The following is a 22,034-nucleotide window of genomic DNA, read 5'->3' as shown; positions in this document are numbered from 1 at the left end:
AGCTAATCAAAACCAACAAAAAGCCCCCGCAATATCGGGTCGACAATCTTGCAGCAGAAAACGGCCACACCGTACTTCATCTTCCACCTTATCATTGCGATCTAAACCCTATTGAGTATGTTCAAAAAGGGTCGTATTGCATCACAAAATGTGGATCGTAATTTGAGCAGAGTACTGGAAGTTGCAAGAGAAGAATTTCAGAACTTTCCCAAAGAAGAATGGAAAATGTCTTGCGAAAAGTAAAGGCGAAACAAATTAGCGCCTCTGGCCTGGTACCCCCAATCGCCGCCACTGTCTCTAAGGATATAATTATAATTAATAATTAAATTGAAGATAAAATCTGTTTCTTAGATGGTAATATTTACTATCGCATAGTAAGAATCACAACCATGACAATAGATTTTATTGTCATTAATAGGGAAAGGAACTTTAGGTAAATAAATGTTTTTTCTGCGATAAGATAGAGACCCTCATTTTTGCCAAAATTCTGATCATAGCCTTATATGTCAACACAGCAAATTTTATTTTACATAAAAACACATATTTTCCAGTTTTCCGTATGTAAATACATATTTTGCGAATTTTCATTTTAAATACATAAAATCGCTCATTGACTTCATCTAACTCGAAATCCTCGAAGGAAAAATGTTTATTCTCCACACCTCTTTCATATCGAAAGTGTTAGGTTTGTTTTGTCTTTGAACACCCTTGCTGGCAGACTTCTGGCACCTCGCCTACGATCCTATTGGGAGAAAATAGCTGTAAGTAGCTGGGGCTGGCTACACGTAATGATAGCAAGGCTTTTTAATGAAGCAATGCAGCTATTGTGGCCGGAAGGCATAAAATTTGACAATGTTCTTCTCTTGACAGATGCTGCAGCTTACATGCAGTAGGCCTTGCTGTTAGCTACCCCAAAATGGTGCACGTTAAATGTGTGACTCATGCGTTGCATAGAATATGTGAAAACATAAGAGCTCTTTATCCCAATGTCGATGAACTGGTTTCAAATGGGAAGAAGGTTTTTATCAAGTCGCCTAGAAGAATAGACATTTTTAAACAAAAATGTCCTGAAGTTCCCCTTCCCCCTACACCTGTAGTTACGCGATGGGGCACTTGGTTGGATGCAGATGTTATGCCCAGAACTTTGAAAAAATTGTATCTGTTGTAAATGATCTCGACAAAGAAGAATTCTGCAAGAACTGTTGATGGAGCCCTCCTTAAAAGTCGAATTGGCATACATCTCAAGAAACCTGTCCTTTCTCTCCAATTCCATACGAAAGCTTGAATCGTCCGCGTATAGTAGAAACGAAACTGAAAGAATTCACTGGATCTAACGCACGAGTGCAAATGTCTATATGTAGAGAATTTTTTTTTGGAAAAAACAAGGTTTTCAAACTTTGTGCCAAATTGCACGTGTTTTGGAAAGTGAAGTAGAGGAAGAGGAAGCTTTGGAAAACTTCAGCGTTAGTGACATTTCGTGCTTCAAATATGCAAGAATTTTTTCTTGTGACGTGGAGCGATCTTTCTCACAATATAAGATGCTTTTTAGAGATAATCGTCACAGATTTACAATGGAGAATTTGGAAGAAAAAACTATGGTGATCCACTGCAACTATTCCAAAAAATAGCTCGCTAAGAGGTAATCATTTAGAAACTGATTTGAGGTGTTTAAAATGCATGTTATATTTTGTTTTTGTTACCAAATGTTTTTATTTTTGTCACATATTTTCCTGTTTTTATCACATATTTTCAACATTTATGACACATAAAAAATAAATATTTCTGAGTTTTTTAGCACATAAAGTTCCGTTCCCTAGTCATTAATTATTTAAATCGGGAATCGTCACGAACGCCATCCATACTTCTTCAACCACTGAACGTCGCATTTTGCCGCAGGTCCGCCAGAATTTCATCTGTCAGAGAACAGCTGTGAGGCATCGTGGCAACAGCGTGCCATTTGAGTGCAGAGGAAAAGAAGAATTTCCCCCATATTCTCGTCTGCTACCTTTCACCGCAACAGAAACAAGTGGGGGTGGATTTTAGTTCGCATATTTTCCGGGGGTTTTTTCTTCTTTGCTGAGTAATATATATAATTTTAACTTTGACTTGTAACAAAATAATCGTGCCGAATACTCTACATTTCAACAAGTTTTTAAGTATCTAATATGTTTAACACATTTATATGCTCTGTATACGCTGTAACATGTTTTCATTAAGGAACTACATTTTTGTGCTCAAGCCTCGTGAACTTTCCGTTCAAAGGCGTGTTGCCATCTCGTATTCATTATCCGATTCCGTTCATTTTCTAGTACTTATACATCGTGCTCGTTTTAATTGCTCTTTATTTTACATGATTCCATTCTAAAAGAAATCTCGCATTGCGACATGTTGGACTTCCTTCCCTTGCATTTCAAACTATTGAAATTCTTTCCCTTGTTTGTCTTTTTTCTTAGTGCAGACAGTGAAAGTATTAACGATGGAAGTATGCAATGCTGTTACTACGTCACTGTCAAGATAGGTTGCACCAGAGTATAGCTTTCTTAAACCCGATGCCATAACTCTCTAGCTTTCTTAAACCCGAAGGTTCATGGCTGCAGCAACACAAGCCTTCCATCTGTCCCTATCCTGGGCAAGATCAGTCCAATCTTTACCATCCCTACCAATTTCCTTTAGGTTCATCTCAACATTATCCCTCCATCTTCATCTTGGCTTTCCTACAGGTCTCTTACCATCAGGTTTCCCAACAAGAATCCAGTAAACTCTTCTTTCCTCTCCCATTCATGTTACATTGGCCTGCCCACCTAAGTCTTCTTGATTTCATTATTCTAATAATATCTGGAATCAGCTTCACTTCAAAGTGATATCAATTCAGTTCTAGTTGAACGCACAGAAAAGTAACTGGTACTTGTTACTTTGTTACTTCCAAGTGCTGAAAAAAGGGCCACCAAAAAGTGAGAAAAGTGAGAAAACATTACCAAAAATTGAGTTCCCTAACAATAATTTGATGTGTTGAAAAGATTCTCTCGAGCTATCGATATGGTGAGTTGTGGAAAAGCTTCCAAGCTTTCGAGAGCTAATGTCACTCTCATCTTAGTAGACTTTTACCCTGAAGATGAGAGTGACATCAGCTCTTAAAGCTTGGAATGTTTTCCACAACTCACCTTGTCGAGAGCCCGAGAGAATCTTTTCATCCTTCGTCACTTAATTAGATGTGTGTCTGAAACCCATAAAAAGCTTGCAGTGAGTTGCATACAATTAAAATGCATAAATGTAAACATTTAAATATTTTGGAGTAAGGAAAATACTTACACCCTGAGCTGATTGTTCTGTGTCTCTGCCTCCAGTATTGTCCGACACGTCACTCTGATGGAAAACCTCAGACTTCTCAGCACCGGCTGAAGACTTCATCACATGCAGCTTCTCTTGTTCATTTGAAATTTCAGTCTTCTGATTGGGTTGATCTTCAAAAATTAATTGAAAATGTTTTAGATGCAAGAATAACCAAATTGATGTGCAATTATTATGTGTTCTGGATAGAAACCAATACCTTACATTTTCTACATTTTATGAAGCATGAATTAAGCAAATAAAAATCCAATAAGTACATAAGTGAATCTGAAGATACAAATACTCTTCTATACTGGTATAGTAAGTACAATGTTCTAATATATGTACATATATATATATAATTAACAGTGGCACAGTCTCTCATGTTATCTTGTTTACTGGCAGTAAACCAACCAATTTTCATATATATAGAAATTGCTGCAAAATTTGAAGGTATCAGACTTCTGATAGAGTTTTACTTACATGCATGCACTGGTGTTTTATATCTATTATATTTAATAAATATATAATAAATATGTACAATAAGAATTGTTGTGGTAAGCCATGTCAAATTTTCACAATATGCCACTGAAAGGTGAATGATATATGTTAGCAGATGTAAAAGAAAATGTGCATTGTATTAGCTGAGCACCATAAATAAACAAATAAAAGTATTTTCATTTTTACTCATTAAAAAAGACAGGACTTTTTCTTTTGTTCTATTTGCAAAGAGGCACACAAAACATTTTTTTGGTGTGGTATATGAATTTGCTATTATAATGGAAATTTGGTTCTGAGATGCAAAATAATCTTAACACAATTATTTTTAGTGGTTTGTATTTTATTTTATCTGCAATGTTTCGTTCTGGTTTCCCAGAACTTCTTCAAGCTACACTAAGATATACACATACAAAAACACATCCTCACATGGCTAGTCTCTCTACACTTCTAAGGAATGTGTTCTCATTTCCTTTTAGGTAAACGGGTTTTTCCTTGTAGGTGTTCTGGCTGGCTGTTTCTCCCCCTCCATCCTGTAACCTACTCTTCTTGTCTTCCCTCCCCTCCTCCTGGTGGCACTGACCTTCCCTTTCTCCTTTAACTCATCTGGGAAGTTAAAATCTTCCACTTTTGTGCAGAAAATTGAAGGTGGCTCAGGAAACTTAACCAACTTACTTTCCACATGCTTTTTTTTTTATCAGTTCCACCCATTTCATTCCAATTTCCCCTTCGTTTTTGTTTATGCATATGTGCTTTGTTTCTGCCACTTTTCTCTCTATTTTCTCTTCCCTCCTTACAGGATGGAGGGGAGGGGGAGAAACAGCCAGCCATGACACCTGCAAGGAAAAACCAGTTTACCTAGGAGGAAATGAGGACACATTCCTTAGAAGTGTAGAGAAATTAGCCATGTGAGGATGTGTTTTTGTATGTGTATATCTTAGTGTAGCTTGAAGAAGTTCTGGGAAACCAGAACAAAACATTGCAGATAAAATCAATAAAAAACACTAAAAATAACTGTGTTAGATTATTTTGCATCTATAAAAAGTGGTTATGCGAACCTTTAAGAAGAACAGATATAACGTGATATTGCAGATCAGAGCCCCACCTTTTTTTTTTTAGCAATCTCATATAATACTCACTCGTATAATACTGCATACCCTCACTTGGTGTTCTTCCAGGGCTCAGAATGTCTCCCCGAAAAGAATTTACATGACTTGAATTAGTATTTGATTTCATTTGCTGGATATTTCTACCTGACGTCTCATCCTCTCTGTGGTAAGTACTGCAAGTATAAATTCACATAGGTTAGAATAAACCACGTACTACATGAATAATTTTATTCTGAAGCAACTAAGCCATTCATGATGGAATAATGAAATTTCATAACAAACATAATGACATGCATAATGTATGGAATGTTGATGAAAACTTGGACCTGTTCAAATTTTAAATATCGAATCCTGGCATTACACCAAACGAAGAATGAAGCTAGAACTTGGTATTGGCAACATTGACTAGATCTTGGTGTATGATCTTGTCTATGTCAGATATATTGTAACTTCTATTTGACATTAGCTACCTGTACATATCCATTTTATTATGACATACCCCTGACTTCACTGTATACGTGAGTGGACCCCTGACTTCACTGTTTACGTGAGTGTGCATATATATACAATTGTAATCATTAGAATGTCATAAGAAATTACCAGAATTTAGGGGAAAAAAGTGTATTTTTAACCCCCCTTTTTTCACAAACTTCAACTTCAGATGGCTGTAGCTTCAAAATGCCATGATTTGAAATGATCCCCTGTCATTATATGAGTCCTTTCCCTACTATCAAGAAAATTGTCATTATTCTTCTATGGTGAAAACTTGGGCAATGTGATCAAGGCAAGGTATGAACAATGTTTGTTCTATCATATATTTCTTTAGTTCATCAATTATCGTCAATGTTGTGGTTAACCTATAGAGGTAGAAGTGCAACAATTTAGAAATAGACAAATCTACTCTTCTGCCTTATCATATAGGCCTCGAATTAATTAAAACTACATATTTTGCACAATTCCAAGAATAATTTCTCTTGTAGTTTATGGTTCTTACAAGCATATAAACACAATTTTAAGATGTAACGTTGTGAGAGAACAATTTCTCTCTTCATCACACAATTATTCTTGTTTGATACGTACATACATACAAGAACATTTCCAAGGATACGTGTACTATGCAATAATATTGACTGCTATCGGCAAGCAAATTTGAACCAAATCTTTTTGATATCGATACAGCACTGTGGTGCTCTGTGATGATTGCAAAAAGTTGTGAACCTCATGAGCTTAGATAATATATTCAATTTTTAATTAGCATATTTGGCAGCACATAAGCTACACTTCTCCCCAAATAGGTCTGAAAAACAGGATGCATCTTATACGCTGATATTCAGTTTTAGATATTCAGTATTTAGTTTAAGGGGAATCAGATTCTGATCTAGAAGAGGTTTCAAGTCACTCTTCATTTAGCTCTGGACATGAATGTCTGAGTTTTGATGAAGATTTAAATATATTCTTTCCTAGTTAGATTAGGTAAGTTATTTATGAAAGTAGACCTACACATTACTTTATATTTGAAATACTGTAAATTAATTATAGTATTCAGTGATAAAGCTTTCTCCTCAAAAATGTGTATGCTGGTAAATATAGTATTTTCATTAGAAATTGTGGTTGTGTGTCAGATACTATGAATACGCAGAATCTCATATGCTTTACTACCTTGCATTTCACATTATTGAACGTAAGGAATGTTTCATTAGAATAGAAAAATTTACTTTGTGTAATTGGTGTAGCAAAACATGAATAGTTCATTAATATCTTTAATTAGGTGGATGCAATGAGTTTTGCTTTGATAAAGAAACTGCACATTCAGACATTTAGTTTACAAAAGCAGGACGTATGATTTTTTTTTAAATTTCAATTTAAAATTTTGGGTGCATCAGCACTTAAGGCTATTTTGCACCCGTCACTTAATATGTGGTCCAGCCCCTTAGCAGAACAAAAATAACTAACTGTAACATCCTGTTGTAAATAAAATACAAGGTAACCAAAAAGTTCTTGCAGTTTTTGACGTCCCATTAATCATGCACTCACAGAGAGCAAACAAAATGTCACACATGCCTGCCAAGCGATCGGGAGTTAGTCTGACCATCAACTGTCAGTAATACGGGCACGTTGCACACACACAGCAGTCATAGCTCGTCCAGTGTCGAAGAGAAATGGAGGTATCAAAGCAGCTTGTTCGCGTGTGTTTGTTGTATGACTTTAAACTGGGCCTGTCAGCTGCCGCATCAAGTCGCTGCATTTGCAAGGCATTTGGGGAGAATGCCGTGAACGAACGCACTGCCAGGCATTGGTTCCAGAAATTCCATTTGGGAGATGAGACTTTCGGATGAACCTCACAGTGGACGACCACATGTGTTGGATGACGAGGCCCTGAAAGCAGCCATCGAGGAGGACAGTGGTCTAACGTGTGATGAACTTGCAGAAAGATTCCATGTTTCCGCTGAAACAGTCAGACTGCACCTGCATGGGATAGGGAAGTCATACAAGTTAAGCAAGTGGGTATCCCGCACATTGTCGGCAGCCAACAAGGAACAACGAGTGACAGCCTGTTTGTCCTTGCTCACTCGGCACCTGAACACACCCATATTTGATTGCTTGCTCACTGGTGACGAAAAGTGGGTCCTCTATAACACTCCCAAGCGTACCAGACATTGGTTGTCGCCACGTGACCCTGTTCCTCACACCTCAAGACCACCTCTGCACCCACGAAAGGTTATGCTCTCTGTTGGTGGAATTGTCGGCAAGTGGTGCATTACGAGCTCCTTCCACCTGGTCAGACCATCACTGCTGACCTCTACTCTCAGCAGCTGCAAAGGGTGCACCGTGCACTGGGGCAGAAGGAGCCGGCATTGGTGAATTGCAAGGGTGTGCTGTTCCTGCATGACAATGCCAAGCCACATGTGGCAAAGAGGACCCGGGAGACCCTTCAGCAACTTGGCTGGGAGACACTGTGCCATCCACCGTATTCACCAGACCTTGCACCAACAGATTACCACCTGTTTCATTCCCTCGACAAATACATCCGTGGGAGATCCTTCGCAAATGAGGGAGACCTGCGGAATGCACTCACGGACTTCTTTGCATCCAAGCCGCCGAGTTTTATCACCAGGGTATTGTGCAGCTGCAGGAACGTTGGCAAAAGGTGTTGGATGCTGATGGAGATTACTTCGAAACCTAAAGGTACGTACCGTACCGTCCACTGTATTGTTCTTTGTTTATCACTGCTCTAGAACGGCAAGAACTTTTTTGGTTACCTTGTATTAAAATATTCTGACTTCGGTTAAAAGCTGAGGCTGTAAAGAGGCACTTAGCACACACAAGGACAAAACACAGGACAACACAAAAAAATATACTGGCTGCGGGGCCAGTCGCCAGAGACTCGTTCATCTGCAAAATGCAGTCCAGGGTGTACCATGCAGGATGTATGAATTATATGTTTACATGTTTATTCAAACATAACAAAAATTCCATGATATTTAACTAATTTAAAAGTTATTTATATGTATATTGTATGGACATAATAATAATTAATTTTACCGATAAACCAATATGCCTATATCAATAACAGTAATAATTAATCTGCCCATCAGGTGTTAATTATACATTATTAATAAATATTTTCAATCAGTGTGTACAACCAAGAAAACTTTAACCCGCCAGAATTGCTGTTGTAATCTGATAAGCAATACAAAGGGAGAAGGAAAGATTCCAGCATGAAGCTTGAAGCAAGTCTTTCACACACACTTCAACGAAACATCCTAGTATTTATCTTTATCCAAATCTATTTACAGTTTGTTAAATTCAAAGAAAACTCGGATGTCACTATATATAATTTCAATATATTTTTCACTTATTGATCTACTACTTTCTTTTGTTTTTAGTTGCTATGCTCAAAATATTATAGAAATTTATACATCGCAATTTCACATTATCAATAATTAATTATACATCTTATTAATTCTACAACGTTTTGGAACATAACAAAATAGTAATTGATAACAACATAAATATCATAATGCATGTTAAACACAAAATTAAACAATAAATAATAAATGAACATCTTTGGGTCAGTCACAATACGCACCCCTTCCGGGTGAAAATTTTCGACTTATTTAAGTTCTGTAAATATCGAAAATTTTACATTTAGTTACAAACTTGTGAACATTGCATTTTTAAATTACAACATATTTTTTTTTTCAAACAATATTAATTCAGTTCACTATGATCTCCGTGAATCAAACTTGACTGACATATTCTTCATTTTGTTTTAGTTGCATGCATTCAGTACATTAAACTAAAGACAATATTCTTGAATGGGAACAATCATGAACATAAATTATTACTCATGGTGGTTGCGGTAAACGCGGTTTAAAATTACTTACGTGAAATATAGAAGATTTCGTACTTCCGCGTTGCACAATTTAATAGTTCAATCCTATTAATTTCGAAGATCCACGGCGTTTGACGCCGTACCCTTTTGTGAATGAAGACAGTGGATCTTCGAAATTAATAGGATTGAACTATTAAATTGTGCAACGCCGTACCCTTTTGTGAATGAAGACAGTGGATCTTCGAAATTAATAGGAGTGAACTATTAAATTGTGCAACGCGGAAGTACGAAATCTTCTATATTTCACGTAAGTAATAAATTATTACATCTGAAATTGTATTTATAGCTTCTCATTATCCGATGTCTCTCTCAAAATCTTCAAACCTTCTTACTTCACTTCTTCACTGAATCTTGGATAATTTCTTCAGCAATCGCAATTTATAGATGTAACTTACACGACAATCAAGAAATGCAAAACATACACTTAGTTCATTCCTTCTTCTATATCTTCCAAATCACTATCTTAGTTGGAAACTCCGTAATTATTCATATATAGCTACATGATTACTTATTTCCTTGAACGAATACATCAAGTTGTCAATTGAGTTGCAAATAATAATATAATGCATGCTGCGACTGTTTCTTCAAATATCATACTATTTGCGCGCATATAAACTTGTTAGATGATGATAATCATCGCATCGTCCAGGCATCCATGGCCTTTCATAAAAGTATTGTCTACATTTATTCATGTACTTTGTAGACACATCAATTCTCAAATAAAATATAACCATATGTAATCTAGTGGATAATTCCATTTCTCATTCCTACTAGATACAATACATTGGCATAAATCAATTATTTAAATGCAGAGTATATTATTCTCTGAACAAATTCTTAAACAATATTGCGCAGAAACAGAATGTACATTCACATTCTTACTTGCATGCAGCAACAATTCTCGTATTTTAGCACATCAGTAGCAATAGGAAGAAGTTCCAACATCATCAGTTACATTGAATATGCATAGATTAAAATATTCCACCTTTCTTTGAATTAAAGTGAAAATAATTAATAAATACATTTCTTGATGTCATTTTAAGCAAAAGTTTGCCCTTGTACAAAAAAAACTTGCTTGAAGTAAATCATCTCAACCTTTTAATTTAACATCTCACGGGAACTTGTGTTAAAGGTAAAGAACCTTGTACTTGATTTATTTGCGAAGTATTTTGTTCGCGATTTGCCATTCTTGTAGAATCAGAATTAGTTTGTGATACTAAACCTGCTGCTTCAGGTTGAGAATGTAATGAATTTGAATTTGCAGGAAAACGCTGATATGGTATTGTATTATTATTAGCACTGCGATTTTCATTCATGTAATAGAATCGCGATTGATTGAGCACATTTTCATCATTAAATTGTCCTGTAGGTGAACGAGAATTATTTTGCCTGTAATTATTTCGGAATTGTCCTCCGTTTCTAGATCTGAAGCTATTATAATTGTTTCGTGCAGTAAAATTTCCATGATGTCCATAAATATTAGAGGTTCGCCTAAAATTGTTGAAATATCGACCTCGAAGATTGTCTCCCTGCCTATTTTCGTAACCTTGATTGATAACAGAATCGGCTTCTAACTCACTACTAGTTGGAGTCTGAGTACAAACACTAGTGGTCTTCGAACGTCGAACGTTAACTTGCCGCACATTTAACTTGCCTCTATTTTGTTCCGAGTTCTTAAAAATCTTTGGAATATTTTCACGTTCGTTGTCTTCATTAGGAAGAACAACAAGCCCCTTTCTACTAAATTTTATTACATCTAATCTTCTTAACATGCTAGTCAGTTGATCTACTGAACGAATTTCGTGACAAGTAATGTGATTGGCAATATTATCAGGTAATTGGCTAAGTATTAACTGCACAACATCTATATCTTGAGGATTTTCAACCAAATTACAATAACTAGAGTGAGTTTTTAAAGCAAAAGTCTCTAAACTGCCATGTACACTGGGATCGTATTTGCGATTCCTCAATACGGAGAGTTGTGATTGGATAACTTCCGAAGAAGCAAACTGATTAATGAATTCTTGTACAAACTGATCAAAAGAATTAAAATAATATTTATGAGTCCGAAACCAATAACCAGCTCTCCCAATGAAGCATTGTTGAATACTTTGCAGTTTCATATCTGTTGGCACTCCTACAACATTTAATATGTTATCCAGCTGTTGAATATATTCTCTCGCTGATTGTTGCTCTATCTTTCCCGAGAACTTAGGCAATTGAGATAATTCACTTAATTTTAAAGTCCACTTCTTGCATATCCTTCTCCATTGCATGTATTTCTATTTATAGGATGATCACTTCTTCCCCTCGAACTATACGGCTGATTATAACAAATATGATTTGCTCCGTTTAACCCTGTGTTACCATAATTATGCAATCTAGAACCATTTACAGACTGATGATCATCGTGATTGTTCGAAACTGAACATGGTACACTTGCATCACGATAAATATTACTAACACAATCATTTTGTGGGTTAGGTTCTCATATTTGTGGGTTAAAATCACACCACATACAAGGAGACTTAACGCTTTGATCCAGATGACAATGTGGATTATTATGTACATTACTAACATTGTCATTATTCTTAGTAAACACAGAATTAGAAGTAAGATGTGCATTTGTACCAAACAGTTGATAGCAAGCATCAGTGTAGTTATATTTCTCAGCACCTAACTCTCGTTTTGGGAATAGACCTTCTGCGTCGTCACTTCGGAATTTCTTTACGGAAGTTTCGTCAGAGCTAGATCTTACAGATTTATTATACTTGTGCTTCCAACGGACATGTTTACGAGCACGTGTTAGTAACATTCTTCTTACCGGAAACTTTCTTAGAAGAATCTTCTGATACATCACTAGACGAAGTACTGAGTTCAATATCACACTGGGTTCTTCCATTCCGACATGTATTTGATTCTGTATTATCCACAACAATTGATTTTGTTCTACTATTACTATTTGTAACAACAGAATTACGAGCAGAGGAATTATGTGCAAGGGCTACGCTACCTTCATCATTATCGTTATAATTATCTTTGACTGTTAAATCCTTGCCATCAGTTTGAAGCTTTTTGATATTTTGTTCTATACCTTCAATATGGGAATTAAACTGTTGGAACTTTTCTGTACAATGAGAAATATGCTTATGTACATCAGCATTAACATTGCTTTTACTTTCTAAAATAGTGACTCTAGATATAAGATCAACTATATTAGCAGGGCCTCCCCCATGGCGCAGTGGTAGCGTCATTGCCTTGTAATCAAGGGGTCCCGGGTTCGATACCCGGTGGAGGCACAAGTGGTTCGGATTCCACTTTAAACTGTAGGTCCAGTCCCGATTAGCCTTACTGTGCATAAAGTGGACTTAAAACAGCAACTCAAACCAAACCAACTATATTAGCAGAGCAGTCATTGCAATTTGAATTGAGATTATCTAAACGTTGGTCATAATCAAGAACGTGTTCTTTCAATGATAATTGCACATTTTCAAATTCAGATAGTTTGACATCAACATTACGACATTTATTATCAAATACAGATTCAAGACGTGTAGTTGATTGTAAACACGCTGTACTAACCGAATCTATTTTGTCCTTAAATTCAGACATTAAAATATTGAGCCGATTGTTAACATGACTAATATCATGATTAACAGCTTCAAATTTGACATCAAGCTGTGAAGATAACTGTGTATGTGCACTAGATAATTCAGCTTGTTTTAAAGATATAACGTCAAGTTTAACCTGAATATTTTCATTAGACAGATTTAATTCTGATCTAAGTTCCTGATTAGACTGTTTGAGTCCTTGATTAGACTGTTTAAATTCCTGATTAGACTGTTCAAACTGAGTCTTAAGTTCCTGATTAGACTGTTTAAGTTCCTGATTAGACTGTTCAAGTTCCTGATTAGACTGTTCAAACTGAGTCTTAAGTTCCTGATTAGACTGTTCAAACTGAGTCTTAAGTTCCTGATTAGACTGTTCAAACTGAGTCTTAATTTCCTGATTAGACTGTTCAAACTGAGCCTTAAGTTCCTGATTAGACTGTTTGAGTTCTTGATTAGACTGTTTAAATTCCTGATTAGACTGTTCAAACTGAGTCTTAAGTTCCTGATTAGAACTTACAACAGCTAATTGTATGCTTCTAATGCTGTTTAGTATGTCATTTAAATTAGGATTTATACTTTCCAAATACACCAGCAATTGGTAAGGATCGTAACTGGAATCACATTTGTTACAACAGTATTTTTCCTTAGTGGTGGAATAAATTGTCCAATGTGTGACGGAAAGCTTCAAACATGAAATATGATACCACGGACGGCAATCAAAACATTGCACATACCTCAGGTCATTATTGAAGTTATCACAACACGTCACTCCTTCAATCTTACATGACTGTACATCACAAATATCACCATCGTGAGAATTACTACTATTTAAGTAGGTTCCTTCATATGCAACATTAGATTTTAGCCTACGTGAATGTCTAGGCTTCGTTTCCTTAGATTTATCTGCCATGATTGCACAGAATAATAATAAACATAAATAAAATATTTAGGGTCGCCAATTTTGCCTTCGCAACATATTAAACAAATTGAAACTCGAAGACAAAATAAAATTTTAAAAGTCTATAACTACCATTGCGCAAACTTCTCACCACGCATCAGAAGATTGTCCTTTTTTTTTCAATCCTGGCTGTAGGCGCCAAATTATTGAAGCAAGTCTTTCACACACACTTCAACGAAACATCCTAGTATTTATCTTTATCCAAATCTATTTACAGTTTGTTAAATTCAAAGAAAACTCGGACGTCACTATATATAATTTCAATATATTTTTCACTTATTGATCTACTACTTTCTTTTGTTTTTAGTTGCTATGCTCAAAATATGTATAGAAATTTATACATCGCAATTTCACATTATCAATAATTAATTATACATCTTATTAATTCTACAACGTTTTGGAACATAACAAAATAGTAATTGATAACAACATAAATATCATAATGCATGTTAAACACAAAATTAAACAATAAATAATAAATGAAATAAATGAACATCTTTGGGTCAGTCACAAGCTCACCTTGACTGCATAGTGTGATTCGTAACAGAAGACTGAAGCTCCAACTGATGTGCACCTGAGCTTTGGCTGGCACTCACTATGACTGTCGGGGTCTCCATGTGTTTGGCATCAGACGAGGACAGAATCTGCACTGGCGTTGTTTGGTGAATTGATACCGCCTGGTTTTGATTCCCTGCAAAACAAAACCCAACATTAAACTCACTTCATGCTGACAAGCACATGTTCTGTATGTTACACAGTATTGCCAACCGGTGGGCAAATTTTACAATCCATGTGAATTTTTCTCCTTTTTCCCCCACAATGTTCCTAATCGTAAGATTATGGAACCGTTCTTGACTGGTTTGATTTTGTTTGCTTTTACTCTGCTTTTATGCCATTTTTGGCTAATTGCGAAGATGAGGATGAGCGATGACACATGAAATTGATGAAGGGAAGGACACTCATAAAGAGCATCCATGACCAGGTTGGGATTCTAACCTGGGACCTCTGGCGTACTGTGGTGTTCTAACCACTCCACCGTGGAGTCCGGCATTCTTTACTAGTAAAGATTAATCTATATAATTAAATTGTGTTTCAGCACACACAATTCGTTTCAGAAATAGGACACGTGCAGAGCAGAATACAATTACGTTAGTGTAGTTTTTTTCTTCTGGGGAAAAAATATGGAAAAACAATTCAAATTTCGCATTTTTCTCATAATTGGAGCCTCATAGAAAAAACTCATTCAAGTTGAGCAGCAAACATACTTTCATAAAAAACTTCCCAGAAAAGAAAAACCTTGCAACACAGACCATCAGTAAGGCAATATTTTAATGTTATTCCAACTAAGCTTGTAGCTATGTGCCAATTAGTACAGATTTATTTTTGCAAAGCTGGTTTTATCTTATTTTTTTTAGCAAATGCACACACACGGACAAGAGGATATAGGGTGGATGGCCTGCAGTGTTCTGATACAGAGCATCTGTCACTACTGATTGCTGTTCAAAAATAGAAGTAATCATATTTACCTGGAATTGCTAACTGTATGCCTTGGGGCGACAGGTACAGGTTTTGAACCCTTCCGCTGTGAACTGGAACGTAGTATTGGATTTCATTTCCAGAATCTTCCCGATCCAAGTCCACCCGTGCAACAGCCACTTGACTTCCGGAAGTTTTTGCCATGCTCGAGAAGTTTGTCTGAGTGGAAGTGGGTTTCAAGAGCACGTTCGTAAACAGTGCTTGCGTCCCTGTTGTCTGTATGTGACTCTGAGAAATGGAGTCAGATATCGTGGTACAGGTAGGATTCAGAATTGTCATGGACACAGTCAGAGGTTGGGTGACACAAGTCTGGTACGGAGAACTAGGGAGAATGGTGGCCTTCTGCTGCTCAAAGTGTGCTTGGGTGGGTATCGTAGTGATCGGCTTGCTGATACGAAGCACGGCCGGGGCTTCGCGACCTGATGAAGAAATTACGTCATTCCCGTGCGAGGACATGTGGGATTTATTGTATTTGATCCACTGTCTTCCGTTTTCCGGAGCGTGCAGGTTTGCAGTGTACGTCTTTGTTTCCAAAACTTCACTGGGAGCAGTAATGGACGATGAGCTGACAGTGTTTGGCGCAACGGTTGTATTCAAAATATGAACTTGAGCGGTTGTGCTGACGTTCTGTCCTGCCGTAACGACCGATCCGCTCCATGTCGAGGAAACTGGGACCATCCGTTCGGTCTGGGATGTGGATGTGGCTGGCAAGTTAATGCTTTTAGAGGCAAATGTTTCGGACAGTGTCTTGACTTTGGGTGAAATAGGCATGGTTTTAAAAGCACCTCCGGTAGGCTGAAATCCTGACACACCGAGTGGGTTCACGGGCGAGTGATATGGAAAGGATAATCCATTTCCTTTCTCTCCAACCACATTGTGGAACTTAGTTCCTCCGTCAATGCTGGTGGGAGGTAACCTGAAAGCAAGAAACAATTTGTCACTCAACAAAATTTGATAAAGTAAATGCATATAGTACCTTTGCACGTGCTTATACTTACATCCTCCTACTTAGTGCTTGAAGAGGATATTCGTAGCTGGGGGGGGGGGGGGGATGCTTGGTGGAGTTCAGAGATAAAGAGGGGGAGATGCAAATTATCCTAGCTGGGGGGATGAACATTTACCCAACTGGGGGATTGCTTCCCTCTGCATTCTCCACTTTGGGCACTAGTTTTACTGCTAATTCGTCCAGATGAATATTAAAAAGAGGAAAATTGAAGAACAGTTCCTTAATTTTGAATGAACAAAATTTTGTGCAAAATATTTGGACCAAAGCAGAAGAGCAGGAATGAAATTCAGTGCAGAAAAGAGTGAGGTGGTAATAACAACAAGAAACAGAGCCAGAAATGAACCAAGAATAAAGATGGGCACAGAAGAGTTGAGGATAGTGGGGAGCTTCAAATATCTAGGAAGCATAATTGAGAGAAGTGGAAGAATAGACGAGAAGGTAAACAGAAGAGGACAAATGGGTGGTGGACTATATCAAAGCATTCGAAGATAGTGTTGAACAGGGATGTACCTATGAAATGCAAGAAGGTAATATATAACACATACTACGTGCCAATAATTACGTACGGAGCAGAGACTTGGACAATTTCAGAGAGAGACAAAAGAAGATGCAGGCAGTGGAGATGTAATTATTAAGGAGTATTTTGGGGAAGACTAGAAATGGGAGAATAAGGAATGAGGAGATCCGACAGACAGTGGGGGTGGTGAAGCTTCAGGACACGATAGATCAGGCACAGATTAGATGGTTCGGACACATGAAGAGGATGGATGCAGAAAGACTACCATTAAGAGCTTACAATGCACAAGGAGTGGATATAAGGTCAAGGGGGAGACCAAGATGTTGGTGGAAAGAGCAGATAGTGGAGAGTGTTAGGAGAAGAGGACAAGATTGGAACACCGTGGAAAGAGAGGAGTGGTGGAAGACTAGGAAAAATGGAGAGGCTTGACATCTATGCCGACCCAGTCAGAGGCAGGAAACAGCGAAGGATGATGATGTTCAGTCAATAAACATGAATATACAGAAAAAAAGAACTAGATACACTAATAAAATAAACGAACATGGTTTGAGAAATGAAATCCTAGGGTACAGCATAAAGGTAAAGTAAAAAATGTAAAGTGCTCCCCTGTGTTTAGCACCACGCCATGAAGGCGTATAGGGGATGTGGGGTAACACCCCACACTTTCTGGATCCCCTTGTGAGTGGGGGTGATGTGATCAGCATCATGCCCCTGACTGCCTTTACACCCCAGTGTTTCCCCCAGATACCCATGTCATTCGACGCTGGGTGGGCACCAACGATTAGAAAGGTTCCCGGATTTGAACTGGCCGGGGATCGAACCCGGGACCTTTAGCATGGTAGTCAGATGCGTTACCGACTGAGCCACCGCGGCCATGGGTTGGTCATATTGAAAGAAAAAAGAATGGAAGAAGTTCAAATAGTCAAAAGAATGACAAAATAGAAACCATTTGCATCCAGACTAGAGGAACACCAAAAGGAAAAAAGTAAGAAACAAAAACAGGAAACAGATGTAGAAGACCAAAGCAGAATGAAAGTTAAAAACTGAAGAAAGCTAGCAGTGGCACAAGATTGATGCTTGATGAACTGACCAAGACTCACAGAGAGATGTAGTGGCAGACCCCCATAGTGGAGAGGTTAGCACAGCACACGACGATGCCAGGAGTACCAGGTTCGAATCCCGGCCTGGACATGGGTGCTCTTTGTGAGTGTTCCTTTAACAATTGCATCACATCATCACTCATATTCATTATTGTGATTAGCCAAAAGTGGGAGGAAAACGACGCTAAATAAAAATCAAATCATGAAGAAGATAAGAACTACCAGGCGACTGCAACAAGTTTTGCCTTGGAAAAAGAAACAACATACTAACCTTTATAATAATAATAATAATAATAATAATAATAATAATAATAATAATAATAATAATAAAAGAAAAAAGAAGTAGAATTTTACACTAAATTGTACACTATTTCCAAAACTACTGAATCAGTAAAATTACCAATTTTACTGACAAACCAAAATGCCTGTTAACTAATAACAGCCAATACAAGTAGAGAACTTATTTATCAGCCCAATCCTTAGTTTATTTCTATTTATTTAATGAGAAACATAATTCTTGTCTACCAATAAGACTTGAAGATGGTTAAACAGAATTTTGCTTTTCTACAGGTGTCATGTGGTAAGCAATACACAACATTTAGGCATTTATGAGTACATCACGTACGAGGGACATTCCGAAAGTAAGTTTCGTCATTTTTTTTTCCACAGGGAAGCTGTATTACAAAGTGAGAAAACACATTGCCATAACAAAAGACAATCTTTCCTGAATTCACGACGGGCGGAGCGATAGCAGAGTGATGGCACATGCGCAGTGCCAAAGAATAGAGATAAACAGCAGACCGACGTGCCCGAGCTGATTCGAGTGCAAACCGGTATGGCAGAAAGACATGTGCTGGAAACGTGGTCACAAATGGAAGTGCGTGATGTGCGCTATGAATGGGCACGTGGGACTAGTGTTTCAGATATTCATTGATGCCTACAGAGCATCTATGGAGACGACGTCATGTCCGTCAGATGGTTGGGCGCTGGTGTTCAATTTCAATGAAGGAAGGCAGAGTGTGGAAGATGAAGCCCGATCTGGGTGCCCCTCCACATCCACGACTGCAACAAACGTCGTTTTCTTTCAACGTCTTTTTCTTTCCACCTTTTCCCTGTGTTGAAGTCAGCACTGTCGGGACGTCACTTCGAAAGCAATGAAGAGGTGCAACAGGCTGTGAAGAACTTCCTTAAATCGCTGGGTACCGATTTTTACCAAAAGGGTTTCTTGAAATTGATTTCACGGTACGACAAATGTATCAATGTCAGTGGCAACTATGTCGAAAAATAGCCAAATGTTATGACATTGTATTCTTCTGTTTGGAATAAAGCTTCCTTATGAAAAAAAATGGCGAAACTTAGTTTTGGAATGTCCCTCGTATTTTCACTGGGAAAATGATCGAGTTTCTTCTTTATGGAACATATTTCTGAATGCTTACCTGGCTTTAATAGGCTTAGGCCTGCACGTTATTTCTCCAGAATTTGGCTTTATCCCTGGCACTGGACTAAAGCGTTGCTGTGGGAATGCTTTGTTCTCAATGAGAGGCTCCACGTCACTTTGAGATTCCGAGTCAGAATCCGTGACTTTTTCTTTGCATTTGAGATCAATTTCAGTCGTTGGAGGATCCTCACAAATCACCTACAAGAAAATATATGTACATATATGTAGTAATATAATTAACACAAAAGAATGTACAACTATATTATATTCATTATTTAATATTATCAGGACCTTCATTGTTCCCTTCTTGACACTTAGCAGAAAGAGTGGGATAAAATAATGGGAAACAAGCTTTGAACTATTGAGCCCACATTGGTGCATGGTGTTAATCGTATCATCACTCCCATTGAGAAGAAGTTATTCTACTTGGTAACGTATTGGACACAGCCGTCTCCCACATGGCCACTTGCTGCAAGGGCTCCAATGTGTCATGTCCGTAATGTCATTTTAAGTGTTGAGAATATTCTTATTGAATGTGCAGATTGAAAAATTCATAGTGTGTGTTGTTAAGATACTAATAACAGCGATTTTTCACTACTGAAGTTCATGGATGCCTGGGCATGGGCATTTTTGTGAGTGTTTTATTTTATTTATTTATTATTAAACACAACAGGTGAAATTGCTTTGAGTTTGTAAATTTACAGTTTGATAAGAAATATTATTGTGCAGAAATGTAAATAAACATAAAACATGTCAATGCTAAATTATGTGTGTATACAACAGTTAACAAAGCTAGTTATAATAATACATGTTAACTGAAGAGAGTGGAATATAATATCTAACTATTATGTACAAAAATAGCCTACATGAATACAATATTTCAATTATTACAATGCACAACGTATTTACTCAGTATTTCAGATCTTTACCACTATGTACAAAAAAATATGATATACTAATATATTATAAATTACATAAAATCTGGAAATAAAATAAACACAGTATAAATCAAGGATAGAAGTTATTGACCTTGAAGAAATTCATTAATTATGTATGTAATAAAGAACCTGTAAATAATTGACACTAGAAAGTACATACATACATATATGTAATTGAATATATGTATTTACAAAAAAGCGTTCATGTTTACATTGTTGGCATTTATTCTTCCATTCCTTGAATAACTTTTTTGAATGTCCCAATAGGCATGTGAAATATATCTAATTTTGGTTCCCTTTGGAACATCTGTTGTACAGTTCACACATTCTCCTGATAGGTGATTTATTTATGTTCGATCTTCTGTTACTACAGTAAAAGAGGCCCCTTTGTATCATGTATTGGAGATAGGTACACATATGTGTATTTGCTCTAGAAGATGTTGCACTTAAATATTATTGTTCATGATTTTGTATAAGAAACAGAGCAATTGCATCTTCCTTCTTTTGCTTTCATTCACCAATTTTATCAAATCATAACCCATCCTCAATTTCTCAATTAGACAAAAGTTTTTGTGAAGCCAGCAGGTCATGTTTAACCCAACACAGATGAGTTAACTTGTAAGTTCACTAAATGAAACTTAATCAAATAATAAAAAAAAGACACGAAAAAACATTGTTAATCCGATATTGGATAACACAAAGTACCTTTTAATTTGAAGTTCTTCATATTCCCACATATTCGTGTGTATTTTACTGTGGATAAGTTTTAATTTGAATTTATCTCCAAGACTCCTCATTAAAATATGCGGATTGGAAATTTAATAGTGGCAACTATTTATTCTCAAATCATACAAAAGAGACACCTCTGTGAAACTTTTACAGCCCTTCGATGTAGTCACCAGCATTGCGTACAACCGTTGCCAGAAGTTGTAGTATACCTGTAGCAGCGCCTGTTCTGTTGATGGTTCGAATGAAGCGGTCTATTGCGAATCTAGGGAACAGATCGGAAGCTTCATCTTAGGGATCATATCAAAGTCACAGGGGCTGGTAGTGCTGGTAGCATTGTCCTGCAAAATGATTGGAGGATTCAGCAGAAAGTGTCGCCTCTTCTTTCGCAACGCAGGTCGCAGGTTATATTCCAAAAATGTGGGGTTCTGACTACACAACTTTAGACCGCCAACTCCAACAGTACTCTATTCCTCTCGTCACTGTGCATGAGCCTAGTGTTGGAAGGAAGAGTCCATTTTTTGGGAGGTAGTTTAGGTATGAAACTAACACGTGGTATAAGCACGTGAGAAGTACCAGTTCCGTTTCATGGTGTATATACAGCAGTGTTGCCACTATTAAACTTCTAACCCACGTAATCAGCTTAATTCAAACTGTCAACTTTAACCACTTGAACCTACTAATATAAGTCTCCCTGGTTGCAAGGAACAAAGCAAAGAAGTGATAAAGGTTTTTTTATAGTCAACATTTTTGCTCAGAGAGGTTAATAGAGACTGGATTTATTGTTTAAAGTATTGTCTGAACAACTGTGTAAAGTGCCTCCTGGAAATCGAACCTGGGACACCTCAAAGGGTTAATTATTCTCAAATTAATT

The 22,034-nt window shown here is 37.1% G+C and overlaps 1 protein-coding gene across 7 annotated transcripts in view; it reads right to left on the bottom strand.

Annotated features, from left to right (window-relative positions):
- The window catches only part of cic (Putative transcription factor capicua), a 99,657-nt gene that overhangs the window by 37,944 nt on the left and 39,679 nt on the right, over positions 1 to 22,034 (bottom strand). For all 7 annotated transcript variants that reach the window (XM_083124922.1, XM_083124927.1, XM_083124921.1 and 4 more), the window contains exons 14-18: positions 19,495 to 19,694; positions 15,426 to 16,351; positions 14,419 to 14,590; positions 4,965 to 5,107; positions 3,310 to 3,461 (exon numbers count right to left, since the gene is read on the bottom strand). In XM_083124922.1, the coding sequence (XP_082981048.1) occupies positions 3,310 to 3,461; positions 4,965 to 5,107; positions 14,419 to 14,590; positions 15,426 to 16,351; positions 19,495 to 19,694 (1,593 nt within the window). The remainder of the gene's footprint in view (positions 1 to 3,309; positions 3,462 to 4,964; positions 5,108 to 14,418; positions 14,591 to 15,425; positions 16,352 to 19,494; positions 19,695 to 22,034) is intronic.

The sequence above is a fragment of the Lepisma saccharinum genome, chromosome 7 (assembly GCF_977018435.1).
Source record: "Lepisma saccharinum chromosome 7, izLepSacc3.1, whole genome shotgun sequence".
Lineage (NCBI taxonomy): Eukaryota > Metazoa > Arthropoda > Insecta > Zygentoma > Lepismatidae > Lepisma > Lepisma saccharinum.
The sequence above is the reverse complement of the archived record's forward strand: the minus strand, read 5'-3'. Positions and strand labels throughout refer to the sequence as shown.